The following is a 20889-nucleotide window of genomic DNA, read 5'->3' as shown; positions in this document are numbered from 1 at the left end:
ACATACTTTAAACACAATCACTTGCTGGGTATAAAAATAATATGCCTTAATTTTCAATCCTACACCATTCGCACAACTCGATAGGCTAGAGATTTTTGTGTGTTTTTATTTTATTTTAGAATAAAAGCTTGTCATGTTTTTGTATAGAGTTCACGCACATTTTCCCGAACTGCTTAGCTTACTAGATAACTTGCATTTGGCCGCTCATCTTTGTTGAATGTAGATCATCACCGCGAGAATGGGTGCCGTTGCAATTAAAAGCTTTACCCTATCGCGCAAAGGACCCATCTTTGAGCTATATCACCCTTTCGCTTCGGTGATCATTGGTGGAGGGCTTTATAGGGGGGGGGGGGGTTAGTTCTTTGGTATGGATTTTATGTAATTCTTTCGGTCACCAAGTCTCAACTTGGTGCTAAGGGTTATCTAGGCTTATTTTATGGCCTCTTCCTCATCACTAAATGTCTTGGAAGCGATTGGTTTAACCAATCAATGCAAGCCCAGTCAAATTGAACACTAAAATGAAACAATTGGGTTAGAAACTGTATCACTTTATTTGCAATCACCCCCAATAATCAAACGCTAGGATGAAGTTAACATGTTACAAAATTCGTCACTTATATGGGTAACCACTGATCAAGGTGTTTCTCTCGATTTCGTGAATGTGAATCCTGTGCTAATCCCATGCTAATTATTTACTGTAACATCGCAACACAACCTTCTGACTCAAGAGAAGAGAAAATATCAATGTCGCAAGGGCTTATGATAATGTTTTTTCAAGCTTGTAACATTATCATAATAATAAGATTGTGTATCAATATGTATTAAATCTGTTCTTGCGAACATCCGTAACATCTTATCGAGCTTGTCGCATATGAAATGACGTGTCCATGGAAACTGAGATCACCTCCAGCCTTTAAACGTGGACCAAACCAACGGAAAGAAAACGTTTCCTTTTAAACATTCTCTTTAAATATTATCCTTTTTTTTTTTACTAAAAACCTACTTCCGTCTATAATGTTACAATTTTTGAGTTAAGAGCTCTTGAGAGAGACCCGAAAGAGCCTTTGACTAAAATGACAACTACAGGAAGATATTTATGTTGGTTTGCTTCACGTTGATCAAATCAAGTTAGATAGATTGGACTAGCCAGCTGATTAAAGAAATCGCCCGTATACTAGTAACAAATGCGAAATAGGTGGAGAGTCTACCCAAAGTGATGTGGAGCAGACATCGATCGGGAAACCTCGATCGTCATTCCTGCCTTATCGTAGGCAAAGTGGGGCGCTATATGCCTGGGTAAAAGAATGATTTCTTCCAAGTACAATTAGAAGTTCTCCACCCATTGCATGCCCTGCAACCGGCAATTGAGATATTAACGGGACGAAATGTGTGCACTGGTTCCCATGCATTCACGAGTACTTCTTAAACACGAGGGTTTCGCTATAAAATGGAAAGCTCCTCCTGCCCCCGGGCTCGACTTTGCAATTATAATTAGAACACTGCACAGGTAACAAGACAGTTATTTTAAGAGAATGATAACTTAGTTAACTGCTGTCCACTCTTGTTTTCGGTGCAAAATGTTAAATTTTGCGCTATCCATAATCTAACGCGTGAGCATAAATTATTCTCGCGATGTGTTAAAATGCTCGTATTTCAGAGCGCACACAGCTTGGTACAGCATTCTTTTACTATAAATAGAAACATTTTAGGTGGACAAGGTATAGAATATGAAATTTGAATTTAGCGCTCAGAATAATTGTCCTGACATGTTGACTCATTGACTGCTGATTGATAACTGATTGTTCTTGAGCCCAGGGCTGGGAGGAGCTTTCCCTTTTATAGAGGAACCTCGTGTTTAATATGTACTATGTCTGCTATATGTAAACATTGACCACTTCTGCCACTTCCTAGTTATGAATGCTTTGTGTTTCATTTTTCATTGCAATAAAGACTGTCTCCATATGATAACATTCCGACTGTCGTATAAAGCGTTCCAGAAGACTGCCTCGATTATATGGAAACGATCTTTTGAGCGAGTCTCAACAGTTCTGCCTACATTGTTATATTGAGCTTATGCAAGCATCACACCTGCAGTTCTTTACCCTAACCGTTTTGATTCTGAACTTTTTTTCTGATACGGCACTTGCTAGACCACAAAGACAAGAGATAAGTTAAACATCGCAAGATCACACTATCCCTCCTCGTTTGGTAAAGACATCAAGTTCTCGAATCTGATCTTTTGCTAAAAAGCGAGTATATTCACGGCGCATTCAGGTATCATCTCTGTCACTTCGATGCGACTCCAAAAGCACCTTTTCTACCACAATCAACTATCAACAACTATCTTCAGCTCTCGATACCCTCCCCCAAAAACATCGCCTGGATCCTCGGAGCTTGCAGGAAAATTGCGCCGAAGGTACACACACTGACAATGACAGCAACAATGAGGGTACATCGGTCCAGAATCTTGGCTGCCATTTGCCAGTCTTTGCCGTAAATGTGCTGTCCATCGTTCTCGTCGTCGTCGCCGTAATGAAACCCGGTGTGACCTCCATCTTCTTTATCATCCAACACCTGAGTCTCTCTTAAATTGCTTAAATGTTTACAGACCTGACACTCCCCTGAGTTGGGCACTTCGTTAGACACGTTGGAATCATTCCTGAGTAAGCTCAGCGCCTTCAATTCACAGTTCCCCTTGATAAACGCGACGCCGTCTTTGGAGTTTTCCTCGTAGTTTGCGCCCTTCCCCAAGAGTGAATCGTCGGTTTGAGCGGATTTAGGCTGGTGCCTTATACGCGCTATTGGTCCTAAAATGTTGAATACTATCTTTTGTATCCAAAAGGGCATTCTTGTTTTCCTGTAATGGCAGTTTATGATAATTGATGTCGCGAAAAGGGCGAGGCCAATCTCGGCGATTGCACCGGAGTAGTATTGTGCTGAAAGAGAAAAGAAACAAGATATCGGACATTCTTTTCAAACGAAGACAAACAAGTGGTGTAACCCCTATATTATTGTTTTGCTAGATGTACCACTGATAATCACAATGAATGCTCAGAATCAATCATGGCTGTTGCTTTTTCTAGCCAGAAAACTATCAAGAGCCGCCCCAAACAACCCTCTTCCAATCCAAAATCAAGGTGTGACCCTCTCCCACATTCAACTGCCCCTGAAGCTCCACGAGAGGTTTATGTTTTCCTCACCTTATACATCTGTATGAACCACCCCTGACAATGACAGTAGCTGCTCTGACTCAATCATGATCTTAAATACTTACCCAATAACGGCGTGTGATCAGACTCCACTGGTAATTTCTCGGAAGTCAGTTCTTGGAAGATCGCCATTGCCATGAGCACAGTGATACCCAGACCTATCCTCTCTCCACTCTCGGGCGGGAGCACAAAGATCAACAGCACCATCACTCCAATTAGCGAGCATGGCACTACCAGATTGACCAGGTAATAGTAGTAACGGCGCCTTATATGGACATGGAGAACCACACTGGGAAAGGGGTAGGGGCAACACGTGTACTTGACCTAGAGACGAGAGAAACATGGCTTGACCAGAGACAAAAAGAAGTATGGTCCTAGGTATTGAAAAGAATTGGCGAAGACGCGCAATGGGATGATTGACTTTTGCGGGTCCATCTCTACTTAGCTAATATACTGTATATTATGGAGTTTTAAACGTGATGAGGCTGTTTCAAACAACTCGCGAAGGTAAACAACAATGCAAATTTATTTGTCTTGCGTGCGCGGTTCCCCGCCTTCAGTTCCCGAATGAATACTCGCGCGCCTTGTGAACAAATATGTTGGTTATTGTGGATTGTCTGGCCGTAGGTTGTTTTTTTTTCAACTCAACCCAATTCCGCATGGCTTTGAGTTTACCTACCGACTTCCGTTTTGCTTCAAACTTGATTAACAGCCATTCTGTGTTCTTCTCGAATTTCTGCGAGCCCGTCTCGCCATCGTCGATCTGGAGGTCAAGCTGAGAGGCATCAAAAGCCCAGGAGCCGAACTCCAACGTACAGTGCTGGTCGTCAAATGGGAAATACCTAAGGTAGCGAGGACACTTGTAAGATTTGTGCTTATTATCGTTTGAGACAATTAACTTAGCCCAGCTACTCCTTATGTCCTTTAAAAAAACAATCAACACGGCGTGGCCTTTTTAGTTTGGAAACTTTGACCCTCGGAATGCCAATAACGCCCATCCAGGGTGATTTGGATAAGGGGTTGTTGAATACTATATTACCCTCGAGAAGCTCACGACCCTCCTATTTAGGTTTATTTAAATGAGGGGTTTTTACCTAGTGTTAACATCACACGTGCTCTTAAACATCGCAGGAGAAAGCCAGGAGTTGTACCCGTTAGAACGGATCTCTATCTGTGTTTTGTACTTCTCTGTTCCACCACCAAGGCGATCGTCCTCCTCCGCGCTATCAACGAAACGAACGCTGTATAAGGCAATGAACGGTGCGCGTCGTTACTGGCGAGTCAGATGGAAGTGTTAGCGGGTTATGAGGAGCAAAGCCTTGTCGCTAATCTGGCAGGCAAGAGTTGCATGTCAGGAGAGCAGGAGCAAAGCCTTGTCGCTAATCTGGCAGGCAAGAGTTGCATGTCACAGGAGAGCGAGCAAATTAAGTGACGGTTGAAATTGGTTTACAAGGGATTGGGGGCCTAAGGTATTTGCCGATTTTGTTTGACTCCAATTCAGAATCCAATTTGAGTTTCTAAAGCAATACCTTCATTAAGTTTTCCCGTTTAAAGGCTATATTCTAACTTGTAAGACGTGATTCTTGAGAGTACAATTGCCCCCCAAACCCCTGCTTCTCTTCATCAACAAAGCCTCTCTCGCCATCCTCATTTTGTACACATAAAACTCATTCCCTCTTGACATCTTTAACACATTACCCTGAAATAACGGTTTTTTTATCAAGAATCACTGACGAGACTATTTTCCTATTAGTCTATAATATTTCGTTTGTATGATCGTTTATGTCCGTGATGGTTTTTAATTTAGCACTTGTTAGGGCTTTGTGACATGCAACAGCGAAGAAGTAGCTGTTTCAGTGAGCTTAAAGAGTTTTACAAGAAAGCGTTTTATTTGGTTAACAGTGAGTTTTTTGCCAGAACCACCTTTAATCCATGCTTTAATACAATATTATTAATGGACATTTTTGACTTTACACATGCATTATTTGTAGATATATATTTCCAATAATCATCAAAGAGCAAAATTTCATGTTTGAATGATCAAATTCGTCCTTTTAGGGAATGTTCATTAAATACCCTAAGGGGGATGTGACTCGGAACACCTTAAAATTCAGAGCCCTCCTCCAGTGTATTTTTTTCTGAACATGAGGGTCATTATAAGAGCCTCTAAAAGTTGGTCTAATTAATGTAAAATGTTAAGGAGTTATTAAGGGACATTCACTGTGCTACTCTCCCGCAACAGTTTCATTTACATTCAAGCAGACATCTCACCTGTTGTAGAGTAAGATGTCAGGAGTCCATGGGCGTTTGGGACTGACGTAAATCTGACTCACGCCACCGTACTCGCTAGCATTCCACGACAAGTCGGGATTTGTCCATCTCTAAGACAGGAAACGAACTGATTACGTGGCAACGAAAAATTCGAAGCAGATATCCTTCCCACATAGAACATAATTTCGATGATCTTCACCCCGGTATATGACCTTCAGCCGAGTATACTCACGATTTAGGTGAGCATATTATTACAAATAGTGAAATAGCCGAACGAAAAAAGAGAACCCAAGGGAATAAACAGGGTCTGGATGGGGTTAACCGACTAGCGACAAACGGATTGTTTAAAAGTAACTGACTACCGACAAAACATGAAAAATCTATTAACTAGCGACAAAAACAATATTTGCTGACTACCGACATTTTATTTTTTCCGGTATTTTTACTTTTTACTAACATCGTCAATCTACTTAAATTCGGCCATTTGAAAATCTTCACTTTGTTTTTCCTGTTGCATCATTTTTTCAGTCAATTATTAATCCATAATTATATTATTATCAATAAGTTATTAATTACTTATCCATTAAATCTGGTCCAAGAGCGAATACTAGCTTAGATTCAACTAGCTTAGAGACCGATACTTCTTACCGACTACTAGTTTTCCGACAAACCCATCCAGACCCTGAATAAATGATCCACCTTCACTGTGATCTTGACGACATTTGTGTGAATAGGTTCGTGAATAGGTTCGCGGATCGGCGGATTCAGCCCCGAAATGTTTACGGATTACGGATTTTGATGATTTTTTCAGCGGATTGACGGATTTTGGAAATACGGCGGATCCACGGATCTGTTGACAATTTCGGCACGGATTTCGGATTTTGACTGCTTTGACGGTCGAATTTCGGATTTTAAATGAATTTCAATCGATGCTATTGTTTATCTGTCAAACCATGCGGATCTAAAAATATCTGCGGATCCATGGATTTGGGCCCGAAAATGTTGCGGATCGGCGGATTTACATACCCCTATTCACCCCTCCCCCCCTTTTAGGATAATATAATGCAATTTTACGAAAAGAATGTTAAGCGGATACTAAAGCTAATGTTGTAATGTCAAGGGGGATAGATTTAATACATTTTACACAGCTAAGTACGGTGGTAAGACTTTTCACAAATTGCGCAGAGAACTTTGATGAGAGACTAACTGTTTACACCCTTAGCAGTAAAAAAGTTTTGCTTTAAAAACTCTGCGTTTACCTGCTGCATCCACCACTGTGTTCTAAACGTGTTCTCTCTTTCTTTCTGTGGGCAAAAAAGTACAGCAAATGCGTGAATTAAAATAAAATGACTATATCTATAACAGCCAAATAAAATTGCTGATGACTGGAGCTGATGGCAACGTAAAGGTCATTCGATGTCACGTGACTGGAGCTGAATGTCACGCCCCCTGGTTGTCACGTGACAGGGTTTGATCGTTGCGTTACGGAAGTTAGATTACACGTACCACTGCGATGATCCTGATCAGCTTGGCTGCAAAGGTTACCATAACAGAACTGCTGTTTCCTCTAACCATCGGTTTCGCGTCTCTGTCGTAGTTCTTGAATAAATCTGATATGAGTCGTTGCTGAGGGCTGTCATGTTTTTTGGCGCTCGATTGCGAACCTAGACACACGTCACTTCGATTAATACAACGGGAATAGATTTTACAAAAACGTAGGAAAAAAACACCGGACAGCCTCTATCTGCTGGTGTGCGTCGGACCTTGTGGTCTGCCTCGACAGTTGATTAATTAATAAAACCTTTAAAAGAAAAATTCGATAACAACGCAGATTTATGTTTTTAGAACGAGATTCCGGCAGGCAATACCTGCCTTATTCAGGTTATAAAGCCTTCTTCAGGTTATAAAATTAACCTATATAATAGTAGATAATAATAGGAAAGATGACTAATAGGTTTGTAAGATATGCTATGTAATGTGATTACGCCCTCCAGGCTGAAAATCAGAAAAGAAACATTATTTTCGTTTCCTTCTTGAGAAATTCATTTATGATCTATTTTTTGGGGGCTGTTTTTTTTGGAACTAATCGCATTCAAATATATTAAGTCAAAGCAGATAAGTTTTATTGTTCATCGCTCAGGTTTCCATTGGAGAAAATTAAATGATATTCAATTAGTTGAAGTGGGTACAGTAAGAATTCATTGTGATTATTTTCTCGTTAATTAATCTGAAAGCAGATGTTTTTAGTCCTTTTCGTTTTTTTTAGATGTCAGAGCTATTTACAGAAACTCAAGATTTTAGCAAAATAAAACGCTTATGTTATGGGATCATGCGGTTTCCTGCGGTTTGTCAGATTGTGGTATTATTCCTCACATCACAACATTATATGCCTTGATATTATAGTATTTTTAACATAATGTTGAAACACCTATCTAGAAGCTTCCAATTTGTCTTTTTACCAAAACCAAATAAACAGCAAGTCTAATGTATTGTATCGTTAATGCATGAAGGCTAAATAACCATGTTGTTACAATACTCATGTCTGTGAAAAAAAAAATAAAAGCATAAACGATCAAAAACACGATTAAAGCTTGGCTAGATCTGGCTTAGATAGGAAGTCTGATAACTTCAGAAAAGTACCATTAGTTTCGTCTTGTCAATTGTCAACGTCAAATAGTGTGAAATCTGTCAGCGATAGTGATGTCCTTTCTCCGTATACTCGGCACAAGAAGACAGCGCTAAGAGGTTTAATGCGCCTATTGATGGGACTTTCATTATTTTTCCACCTAGGTGTGCTTAGAGATCAACTGTTCTCTCAACAACACTGCGCCAATATCATTAGAGCTCATTAAACAAAATGCTCCATCTTTGTTACAAACGTTTTTGTGTGCTTTTATTTTTTATGGTTGTTTAGGTTAGTTTGTTTTGTAAGTGGTGGTTTCTATTGTCGCGACAGACAAATTTTGTGGTCTCGCTAGGGTTCAAACATAAATCGATTTTGTATTGTATGATAGTCATAATTTCTTAGGTAGATTTAGTTTTAATGATCACATAGAATTTTGCCAGTCTTTTGCTTTGCCTAATTTCTAGAATTCTTTTTGTTGCCTCATATCCTCTATATGATTCTATCAAATCCATTTTTTTCGCAGATTGTTCATTTTCATCCCCATATTGTTCTATCTATTTTTCCGTTATCGATTTTATCGGTGTACGTTTCCCTCTTGAGCAGCGAACGGTTCAAATATGATACCTTTTATATTCCAGTCCGAGACAAATCTATAAGTGGGAATGAAACAGTGGTCTATCACAGGTTATCGAAAAAGAACGGTTCAACTTACCTGATACGCCTTCTAAAGTTAACAGCGCCATTCCCATCCATGCTAAACACCAAAACATCTTGCTTCGTCCTGCAAAGCGCATCAAAATCAGTTCTAACAGCACCCTTTATACTACTTGCAACTAGATATTAGCTCGTAACGCGGGAATGGATTAGCCCTGTGATGCGGTGAGTTTCAAGATATTACCCAGCTTGAGTTTTATGTCGCATTTTCTTAATGATAATTACAAGCAATTATAAATAATTGATAAAAAAGCAATAATTCACTATTTGAATACCGTTGAATGATAAAATGTTCCAGCTTCGCAAGGCCTTACGAGTCTTGTGTCCAAGTTTATGTTATTCTCTGTGGTATGATTTCTAACACTTTGCCTTCTTTATATGAACTAAACATAGAGTTTGCCGACACACAATTAGATCCGGTACAATTGATATCATCGCAAAATGTTAACGTTAATCACCTGAAAGTATTTCTATTCAACGACGACAATCGAACGTTCATTATTACAACAATACGCAAAATAACAAGGAGTCTATCGATTGTTAAAAAAATGTTTAAAATTTAAACAGCCAATGTTTTACCTGCTGTGACAAGCCGATTCGCACGCAATACAAACGTTCTCTAAAATGCAGGGAACATAACCTGTAGTCTACCGATAAATAATTAGGACTTGTCGCTTAGCGAGATGGGCTCGCTTACTTTATGACAAGATTCGATAAGTTCTTCGTTTAACTACGTCGGTTTTGTGGGCGTTTTAAGGTGTCCCTTGAGCTATTCAAACCTTTAAAATTCAAACCTTCGTCCTAACAGCTTTTAACTTTTCGATAATGGGAACCGTTTGTAAGTATACCGTAGGTTATCGTTATTATTGTACTTGTACGTTTGACAATAACTTTTTCCATTACTTGATGAACCTTGTCTTAAGGCCTACATCAATACCAATAGCGTCAAGAAAATTTTGGCCCTAGTTTTGGAAACGTTTTGTTTGTTCCTGTTCTCCTTACCTTGCTATCAGTGATGTTTTCCTCTTTAACAGCCAAATTACATTGTCATTCTGTACCTCGATGTAAACTCTACCATCACCACGACCCTGTTTTCTACCTGCAATCTATACAAGTCCGCGTTTACTATACAGAAACCAACATTTTTATCAACCTCTGTTGAGCTACTTCTGTCTGATGCTCGCGATATCCCACATGCCATTGGCTATTTATTACTTCCGTCCCTTTATTTATATGACGATTCCCGCCCCCTGATGTGACTTATGCCCTCTTTCTCCCTGTCGCATTACTCCCAGTGAACACAGAAAGGTTTGACGATCCTTATACCACTGAGCTTAAGATTACCCCGTCTAACAATGAATTTTCACCACGATCATATGACGACTGGATCATTTACAGTCTTATCTCTAAGAGTCTTAATGAAAAACTTAATTAACCCGATTCCTTTTCCGTAATATATTATTGTTAGCGTATTCGTTTTATTATCGCGGGCCAATATAAATTTGATGGAAGTGAAGGAATTAAAACAACTCGGTATATAATAAATAGCATAGTTCTCGTTGTTCTTTTAAAAATGTACAGCCCGTCGACGTACTTGGTCCATTTGACACCGGACTTAATTCATCTCAGCTCACACAACGTAAAAAAGAGAAGCAAAGTCAGAAAATTCCAGAAACCGTAGAAAAATACATTTCAGATTATTACCATTTAAATAAAAAAATGTTATAAACTAAGGGATGTTGAAAAGCCTTCAGGGTATAGAACATCAACATTTAATGTAAGTTGGGGGTAAATGATTGATAAATTAAATTCTGGAAAGAGATTTTTATTTTTTATATATTCTGATATTTCTGTCATTCGCCACGCAATAGTAGTATTTACTGAATCATCTTTTGTCTCAAGGTCTTGACTACTCAGCATTTTGATTAATATTCACTTCTTAATAGCAACGTTTAGAACAACGTCCGTACGCTGTGTGTTACCTCACGCGACAGAAATGCCAAGGATTACATTTGCTGTAAACTAAGGGGTCGTCCACACTAACACGGATTCAAAAGTATCCGGATTCGTTTCGCCGAAAACGCATAACTTGATTCGCGTCCACACTATCGTTTTCGCAGCGTGTTCGCCTGAATCCAGCCGTCTACACGGATTCAAACGTTTGAAAACGCTGAAAGGTACGGGGTGACTTCATTTTTATGATATGCGCATGCTCAAAGCAGCAGACGCGCCTGCGACATTTCACCATCGTTTTCATTTTGATACGGCCATTCCACCGTCCACACTACGGGCCAAAAAGTATCCGGATTAGCTGGATCTAGCGCGCGGGTTAGTGTGGACGAAAAGCCTATACGTATCGAAAAGTATACGGATCCAAACGAATCCGTGTTAGTGTAAACGGCCCTTAAGCGGGTGGTACCACTGGTTGTGGTGACTTGCAGGGTAAATCCCCGCACGCTTGCTTATTGAAAAAGACTCTTAAATTAAATTGAGCAAAAATTTAACTTTTTTCTTAGAACTTCAATATTTCCTAACATTATTTGCGTCGTCCTTGTTCTATAAAGAATGAGGTGCGAAATCCTATTCCGAACTTTTTGAGGACGGGAATCGTGGGTTGCCTCGTCATTGTGACTTCACAAAGTTTTTTGACACTTTCATGATAACAGACATATGATTGCCTACAACTTACTGTAGAATCTTCATCTTCTATTACCCAAGTATATTGACCAAATGAAAGTGTAAAATCACAAGGGAACTTTAAGCAAAGACGTTGCTATCGCAACGATATCAGGTTTCTTATTAGTGAGTGTGATGGCTTTCATTGGGATGGAGAAAAAAAAGGTAGACGTTTGAACTTCCGGTTTTGTCGTCCGTCTTCCGGCTTTAAACTATCTAAGCTAAGGTTCCTTACTGGCATTTTACGACTACTTTCTAGTTCTGCATTCATTTTGGCCAGTTGGGTCCCCAGGCGCGTACACAGGGGGGTGCGCAGGGTGCGCGCGCACCCCCCTTGGCGGCCAAAAATTGGTTCATTTCGGACTGACTGCGCACTCCCCACCCCCCCCCCCCCCCCCCCCTCAGCCAATCCTGGGTACGCGTCTGGTCCCAGTAGCATTCTAGCATTCTCTAGATTTGACACCAACCATATTTTCTTGGATCTAATTATCCACCTTATCTCTAGCTAATGTAGTCGATTGTACGCATTGTTTTGCCCCTCCCCCCTCCCCCTCTACAGAGGAGAAAATCTAACAAAAACGTTGCAAAGGCAGAAAAAGCACTTTTGCTTTTTGATAGGTTTTGCCCCAAATAATAAAAGGTAGGAGAGGGCGTGTTCGACGCAACTGTAATCCACTCCTAGTATCACGGAGCGCGTAGTAAGCGCAAAGAACGTTTCTATTTGGTAAAGTGCGAATACCACAGAGCAATTGTTCAAAGAAGGGCCGACATATATGTGGTGATGGTCATTTGTGTTGCCTTATACACATTACGAATGAAGGTCATTCCCAAACACAAAGCCAACAATAAGGAACTGATAAGAAGTGGATGGCGGAACTTCTTCTTAAACGTGCTGCGTGTATTGTAGGGTCACTCAAAACTCCCTGGGTTACATGTTAATTGCCAGGTCTAGCACCAAGAAAGAGAGGGATTCATATCTAAGCCCTATGCTTGAGTGGACTGAAGTCTCTGCGATTTTTAGAGTGTAATAGCATTCTAAAATAGCATTCTAAAATAGCATTCTAAAATAGCATTTTAGTTTCACTAGACAAATATCCAAGACAGGATCCTAACCCCTTTTCACTTTTCCCAAGATGCATTGCGTTGTTTTCTTCAATAAAAAAAATAATCCTGATCCACAAGCCCAATATGAATGAAGAGTTTTGAATACATATTTCTTAGACAATAAAAAAAATGCTGTGATTAGTTGTTTATTTTAAGAACGCTCTGATTAATTGTTTAGATATTGATTGTTTAGATATAAGATTATAACAAGATAAAATCCAAATCCAAAATATTTACCCAACCTTGAATTTTAGCCTCGCTTAGCCAAATAAATTTCTTCCGCTTTCCTCAGATCGGACTAAGTGGACGCTATGGGGATCTCGAAACCCTGTACAAACTACTATCTCTGTTTGGTAAGGCAAAACCAACAAAATGACACTATTCGAGCATACGTGTACCACTCTCTCTGTTTGGAGAGGCAAAACCAACAAGAATGACACTATTCGAATATACGTCTCTCTCTGTTTGGGAAGGCAAAACCAACAAGAATGACACGATTCGAACATACGTGTACCACTCTTTCTGTTTGGGAACAAAACCAACAAGAATGACACGATTCGAACATACTGTACCACTCTCTCTGTTTTGGAAGAAGAATCACACGATTCGAACATACACGTGACTTCGTTCTCTCATGGGAAGGGCGACACTTTGATGGAATGATATGAGCAAGGATAACACTTTTGATGATATGACAGGGAATACCCAAATACACATGATTAACTCTTTTATTATGCCGAATTATTTTTCTCAAATTGTACGATACTTGTTTCAATTGAACTAATCATATACTTCATGATGCTTCTTCGAAAACAGTATACTCAGAAAATACAGGAATTAAACATAATACTGATGCCCCGAGCATTTTCTTCCTCAAAAGAAGGCATTTAATTAATGTTTAAATTCTCTGTACAACCCAGGTGTCCCCATAGCGGCGCCAAATGATAAATTTATAATTGTGTAGATTTAGATCTACAACAAAAATTTTATTTGAATTTTGATCTCCACTATGTATGGCGAAGACAGTTACTTTATGCAGGCCCGTACGCAGTATTTTTTTAACTGCCTCGTTTGTCCATCTTCTCCTGGATATCTCCTTGTTTACCAAATTTCGTTATTTTGAACGGACCAGTCAAGCGGGGTTTTTTTCGAGGTTCAAACCCGAAGGCCCCCTCCCCTTCCTCGTGCTATACGGGCTTAATATATATCAAGCATTAATAAACAATATTTCCACTGTGTGTGGTGATGTAAGTGACTATATATATAAACAAATATATAAGAATTAAAGCACTGATAAGTTATAATGTTCATCGCAGGGGTCAAATTGCTGTGAGACTATATGTAACGCGCTGTTCGCGATATCGCCAGGATTTTATGAGTAACTGATCCGTGCTTTTTCATATATAGTCAATAGTCAATAATAGTTAGCACAATGTTATGCTTATCGGAGTTTATTGTTTCAAGTAATTCTATCATCAAATTTTAAAACAAACAGTAGCACTTTCTAATAATTTAAAATTTAAGTAAAAATGAAACGTCTGCGCCAGAAGCCAAAAAACAATTCCTAATTCTAGAACTTATTTAAACACTTTTTGAAAGGCGATAAGACAAATTTATGATTAAATTTTAAATTTCAGACCATGTGCATCTGATAAGAAAACTACGGTATACACGAAATATATACTTCATTTGGGTAATGGAGGTATATGCTTAAAAACTTCCTTCATATGTTAACAATTTCAAATTATGGTAATTTGATTTGGAGGTTGAATACTAAACCCACATAAATATAAAAATAAAATCTTCAAAAGTATACCCTTTCCTTCAAGTAATAAAAGCTACTACTTTTATTCATTCTTATAATTATTGGGCAATATCTTTTTTTGCTTTTACAATATTTCGGGATTTTATTATGCTGTGAGTGTCTGCAATAAATCCTGAGGTACCGAAATTATATTTGAAGCTCCTAAAACGTCTTCTTTATCATCATAACAAACGCCAGAAGCAAATTATTTTCTTGATTGGTTTCGAGGTAATGCATGCAATCCACTGAGTACCTTCTTAACTAGTGCAAGATGCGTCTTCTAACATTCCCATTTCAGTCTATTCAACCTATTCAATACCTCCCATAGAGCAGTCTGTTTCCCAGTTTTGACATACCTCAAATTTTGTTTTCTTGAAGTAACGATTAAACTTACCTCTTTGCGAGGCGACTTACAAAACCCTACGTGCGACTGAAGTTACTTTTGCGGTCCATGGTTTCTGTTTTTGAACTGCCGAAGAAACATAGATAAGGTTAGAAGTCAACCGACGTCTTAGGGAATTCAGATAGTAACTTGTTCGTGCCAAACTTACAATTGGTAATTATAGTACCGACTTAGCTGCGTCCATGATTTTCGATGAATAGAAAAAAGGTTTATTTATAAATAACGCTCTTAGATAATTATGCTTAATGACGAAATCGGTGACTTTGCAAGTATTAATTCTTTACTTAAAGAGGACTTTAATGTTAACGACAAAGAAAGCCGAGGTGGTTAGCTGTTGGGTGATAAGAGCGAAAAGCGTTAAGAACTGCGGGTTAGAGATACTCAATAAAAATCAGAACGCCAAAACGAATTCGAAAACTTTTTTTCGTTGCCACTGCATCCTGGTTTATAAAATCTTTATGTCGTTTCGCTGTACTAATGTTCTTCAATCTTGGGGTTTATCGATGATTGGCTGCGATTCCAAGCACGTCTAACCACAAGGCCACAGCGCAGCTATGAGGTCAGCCTACGGTCCAAGGTTACTTAAGCTTTCTCGCCCTATAGATGGTGCAGCTTTACGACAATTACCATGTGATAAACTTAGAAAAATCCTTTAAACCTAAACAGTAATAGTTTAGTTTCCTTATCTAAAGGATTTTCACAAGCGACTTTATCATAACATTACGGCTACAAAAGTCATAATCTTAGAAGTATAACATACACGTAATCCGATTTTCCACATTTTGCGTCGAAGTCTTTGTTCCCTTCCTTTTAATAGCATTAGATAAGACGTGGTAGGCGTTAGGATTAGCAGCACGGTCACTGAAAATCTATGACGCGAGTTCGGTAGGGTCGTTATACGCAAAACAGTTGAAACCACCGCGAAAGAAGTTATTACACTCTTCAGGCGATTGATACTAAAATTGAACCCGCGATTTTTCGCCACCTGTGGCGTAATTAATGCCGTCTTCTTGTCAATATATTCTGAATTGGTTAAATAAAAACTCATTTTTTTTACCATATTTAATATCAAATTCTACACCCTAGAGCAAATAGATACAGGTCTTGAGGAAGAACATGATTAAACCTGTCTTTTCTGATTTTGTCACGTTTGCTTTTGATCCTTCATTTAAATCTTAAAAAGAAATAAATCTCTGCATGAAACTGTGATTACCTGCGATAGTTATTATTCACAAGGGCAAATAGCATCGGTTCTGTGTACCGGACATAAATAATTGTCATTACTATGTTCAATAGAAGGCCAAATCACTAGTATTAATTAAAGATTTAGCAAGACACAAAATAGACCACTGTCAACACACACAACATTTATTTTACAAACATTGTCTATTTCCCTGAAAAAAAGTTTTATCTACAAAAATGCTTTGTAAGTTTTGTTTTCATTCAGTTGTTGTAAAATAATATTTTTTGAAATCCAATTAGTACTGCTTATCAAACTAGGTTTTTATTGCAAGGTGGAAAATGATAGAAAACATAATGCAAAATATAAAATTTTAATTTCATAACAAATCTGATCTATATCTCCTAAAAAAAGCTTTTACCTCAAACTTAATGTACAAGAAAATTTAACATTTATTTTTAGCGGAAAGAGTATTATCGCCCTTGAAAATGAGAATGATGCTTATATTTGTATTCCGGCTTGCTCCTGCTTCTTGGAGACAGGCGTCAGTAGTAAAAACATTCTAAAAACACATGTACATGTTATACTGGAGTTCTAAAACAAAAAGACAATTGATCTATCTCGGCTTGTAGCCAAAGATTCATGAATAAAAATTTAATTAATAAATTTGTATTTTTCAGTGGGTGGTACATTTTTTTTGTCAATTTGCCTCTGGCCACTTCTCCAGAGAACGAGAATTCAGCAGAGAGCTCTGGCCATACACTTTTCAAGATATTCAATTGAAACAATGAGCCACAACATCCACCAAAGATATTTCCTGAAAACTTCGTATCTTCAATGCCTTTTTCAGAATTTTCCATTAAATAAAAATATAATTTCAAATTTAAGTATACGCAAATTGAAAATCCTATCAGGGTTTTGACTAAGGCAGTCCTAGATGATTGCAGTTGTCTGCACAAAATGTTCGCGGCCTCGGCAACGGTGAAGCCCACCAAGAATGAAAAAACAAATACTTCTTCTTCGCCCTCTGAAGTTGATTCAACATGGTATCAGGTTCTTACCGGTAGAGTATTCCTGGATGCACAGTCCGATTATACAACTATTCTATAACTAATGTGACGTGTAAGAAAGATAAAGGCACATCAAACAACTACTACGTTGTCTGTAAGCTTGCGGTTATTCCCTCTAATTAGGGCTCTTCCAGTCTTTGAAAGCTTATGCTAAGCCGCTTAACTTGTTCAACATGTAAATAACATAGCAGTCTCAATACCCACTACCTCCCCATCGGGATTTTCAAACTCTATCCCTTGACAACTCGCAGACCAATGCCCACTAACCTCTCGTAGTAAATAATGCTTGCAAAACCAGGGATCTCGAATTATCACGTGACTCTCGGAACCACGTCCACCCACGATATTATTTTTCGTATCTTAACCCTCGTGAGACCCACTCACAGTCCATTCAAAGATTTCTGCTAGAGGAATGTATTCATTTTAACCCTAAAATCTTTATCGATTGGATAGTTATTTCAATATATTATGTTCAGATGTAACAGCTAATGATGCTATTAATCTTGTCGCTGTTGATGGACGAGAAAATGTGCTTTTTTTTTCTCATTTCTCTATTCTGATTGCATATAGCCAAGGAGACAGTGAACTATATTGCTAAAGTAATCTCAGAATCTCTTTTTTTAAAACATCAGGCTCTTTCAAAATCAGTTATTTGCGTTTTACATAAGACTGTCTAGCCGTTGATAAATCTCATCCATTAAATTCTCCGGATTGTGAAGGGTGGTTAAGGTTTGTTGATTCTTGAACTTGGATGACATTTTAATTTCACGCACCATTTACATAGGAAATCCCATGACACTTCGACTAACATCTAAAACTGTTTTCAGCTTTATCACAGTTACGATATTGTAGCTGCATATTTTAGCTGCGTTGCTTATTCGGGGACAAGTAGCAGATCTAAGGGGAGGTTTTAGGGGGTTTAACCCCCCCCCCCCCCCCCTTTGGGCGGCCAGAAAGCCATACGTAACAAAAAAAAACCCTTCCCCCTTTGTCACTGAGCCAAACCCCCCTTAAGCGAAAGGCTAGGTCCGCTCCTGGGGGACGTATATATATGTGGCATCTATACCCAGCTTTGTTACACATAATGACATTTATGCCCTGTTTTGCTACACATACGAAATACGAAAACAATCTGCAGACTCGCTTCGCATACGTTGCCACAGCACTCAAAGGGTCATGCCATGATAGAATGTTGGATGAATTTAACTTTGAACTTTGCTTGGGTACATATCATGATATAACACTTTGCGACAAGTTTATATTATTATTCTTTTGGTAGTCTTAGTATTCTTATTGCAGAAAGTAATGCAGAGATAATCATGTAAGATGTATCATATATAAAGCTGCAGTTTCGGGGTAGGCTTTATATATGGCCCATAGTTTAATTTTATGTGGTAGCCTTTATAAATGGCTCATAGTTTAGTATTATGTGGTAGCCTTTTTAAATGGCTTATATAGTTTAGTATTATGTGTTGGTGTTTATAAATGGCTTATAGTTTAGTAATGTGGTAGCCTTTATAAATGGCTTATAGTTTAGTATAAGGTGGTAAGCCTTTATAAATAGCTTATATTTAAGTAGGCTTTATATATGGCCCATAGTTTAATTTTATGTGGTAGCCTAGTTTAGTATTATGTGGAAGCCTTTATAAATGGCTTATATAGTTTAGTATAAAGTGGTAAGCCTTTATAAATGGCTTATGTTTAAGTATTGAGTGGCAGCCTTTATAAATAGCTTATAAGCATTGAGTGGTGGCCTTTATAAATAGCTTAAAGTTTAGTATTGAGGGGTAGCCTTTATAAATGTCTTATAGTTTAATATTTAGAGATAGCGCCAATAAATGGCCTATAGCTTAGTATTGTAGCATGACTTATATCAAACTATCAGCAATGGGGATGTCTGTAAAAAAATCATTTTCATTTCTATCGGAGCAGGGAGGAAAGCTCCACATATTTCGACATGGAGCATCGAGTTTAGTTTTTAGCATAACCAAATAAATATGTAATTCGCAAAACAAAAATATTCAGTCCCAATTTGTCATTGACTTAAAAACTCTATGTCTTTTGTGCGTTTTGATTAGTTTTTCATTTTATTTTGGCAATCCCATCAAACTAGCTGGTATAAACAACGCTTCAACAGAAGGGTTTTAGATTCAAAATTGTCGTCGAGTTATATAAACTAGCTAACAGGTACATTGTCGTATAAGTTTCACTGATTTCCTTCTTGACAAAAATATCAATGGTAGAAGAGAAAATATCTTATATTAGTGTATAACCAGGCTTTAAGAGGGACTGTGAATGGTTGGGTTGTTATTTCAATACTAAAAACAAACCACAAAATCTAATTTTTACCTGTAACAACATTAAAAACGCAAATTCTACAACGCTACAACGGGCATCATTTGTTCTAATATTTTGGCTTTTAAAAATTTTTTAATCCATTTTTTATTCCAATAATTGAGCATGCCCTCTACAACGGAAACATAGAAAGATTTGTGATTGCCAAAAAAGAAGTGTCTCATGATTACCCCCCATGTTCAATAGATTACCATATAACAGAGAAATATAACAGAGTTAAAAATTCTAAAAATTACTCCTATTTTAATGACAATTGCAACATGTTTTGCCTTATATAAAAATAATAGAACTGAAGTACTGTTGTATTTATAGTATAGACATTATAAAACTTGTGGAAGTCATAGACGGAGTGTCTGATACATAATAAGCGTTGAGTATACTGAGAGGCAGTGTACACATAACGTCTATTATTGACATAGGTGCGATCGGTAGCATTGGTTTGATCTTGTGTATAACGGTAGTTGCTGATTTGACAAGAGTGGGCGGTTGCAGAATCAATATAGTTTTCGCCTTACTTTGAGGTAACTCAAAACAAAATCGGTTATTCGGGTTATTACTCCTACTTTCAGATAAATCCCCTATGATTGTATTCGGTTATTTAGACTATAACTAGTAATTGCCGGTCTCGATTGCCTAAAAATATATCTCTTGAAAGAAGTTGCTAAACTAATAATTGTTTATCGTATATTTATCTTTTTTTCTAACTATACTACTACTCTTACCTTCCTTAAAAATATCCACGACTGAGGGACTGACTTGACAACCAAACGTCTTTACCTCTGAGTTAGGATAAATAAGTTATCTCCATCGACAAATGATAGATAACCACGTGGGAAAACAAGTTGGTACCAGAATTCGTGCATCATATATTGATGTCATTTCTGGCCACTAAATCCGAACCTTTGATTAGCCATTCTATAGTAACAGCCATCAATTCCTCAAGTTACCTATACTATAAAAGTATCCCTATTATTTGTGACAAACATGTTTTTATGAATAATTAAACAGATCATAAGAAACCAGAAATGATAACACATACACAAGTTAATGGAGCTGGATATAATTTTATCTCTGTATAATGTTTGTTTTAGCTCTAGTGAAAAAACCTTCGGATTGAACAGATTTTAGTTATGTTTAAAATTTAAAATGACCCATCTCGGGGTTTTCCATATTGGAACGTGGGCTTGAAATTAAACACTATCACTTAACAATAAGTACTAATCCAGGGGATCTCTCTAAAAAAATTGAAGGCCCGCTGAGATATCCACCCTCGCTACGATGTGATTACCAATTTCGAAAATAGAGACAACAGGGACATACAGGGCAACAGGAACAGAGTACACCAGGTTTCTAGTGCGGTAAGCCGCATAGAACAAGGGAAAAAGTTTCGCCTTACGAACACACCGCTAAACGGAACTTCGTTATACCGGACAGCCCGCTATAACGAATAACGGCACCTCGGTATTACGACACCCCG

The 20889-nt window shown here is 38.1% G+C and overlaps 1 protein-coding gene across 8 annotated transcripts; it reads right to left on the bottom strand.

Annotated features, from left to right (window-relative positions):
* Positions 1–532: 532 nt before the first annotated feature.
* LOC5522025 (neuronal acetylcholine receptor subunit alpha-7) lies at positions 533–20339 on the bottom strand. 8 transcript variants are annotated; one of them, XM_032367322.2, is made up of 10 exons: positions 20135–20339; positions 14799–14873; positions 8819–8887; positions 6987–7144; positions 6740–6784; positions 5481–5590; positions 4304–4450; positions 3889–4051; positions 3275–3533; positions 533–2936 (listed from the first exon to the last, which is right to left on the bottom strand). In XM_032367322.2, the coding sequence occupies exons 3-10, from the start codon at positions 8874–8876 to the stop codon at positions 2347–2349; spliced, it is 1530 nt and encodes a 509-aa protein (XP_032223213.1). In that variant the 5' UTR covers positions 8877–8887; positions 14799–14873; positions 20135–20339; the 3' UTR covers positions 533–2346. The 8 variants fall into 8 exon arrangements, with proteins under 8 accessions (XP_032223213.1, XP_032223212.1, XP_032223210.1 ...); XM_032367321.2 differs by lacking the exon at positions 20135–20339 and adding an exon at positions 17049–17227; XM_032367319.2 differs by lacking the exon at positions 20135–20339 and adding an exon at positions 15568–16059.
* Positions 20340–20889: the final 550 nt, after the last annotated feature.

The sequence above is a fragment of the Nematostella vectensis genome, chromosome 10 (genome assembly GCF_932526225.1).
Source record: "Nematostella vectensis chromosome 10, jaNemVect1.1, whole genome shotgun sequence".
NCBI classification, from domain to species: domain Eukaryota; kingdom Metazoa; phylum Cnidaria; class Anthozoa; order Actiniaria; family Edwardsiidae; genus Nematostella; species Nematostella vectensis.
Note: the sequence above shows the minus strand (reverse complement) of the source record. Positions and strands in the feature narration are given on the sequence as shown.

Bases quoted from the DNA above. Each gene is read 5' to 3' on its own strand.
- LOC5522025 (XM_032367318.2), bottom strand. From the start codon at position 8,900: ATGCGCTTTGCAGGACGAAGCAAGATGTTTTGGTGTTTAGCATGGATG. The intron at 4,052-4,303 runs GTAAAAACCCCT...TCGCTACCTTAG, and splicing joins ACGTGTGATGTTAACACTAG to GTATTTCCCATTTGACGACC. The intron at 2,937-3,274 runs GTAAGTATTTAA...TTTCTCTTTCAG, and splicing joins TGATCACACGCCGTTATTGG to CACAATACTACTCCGGTGCA.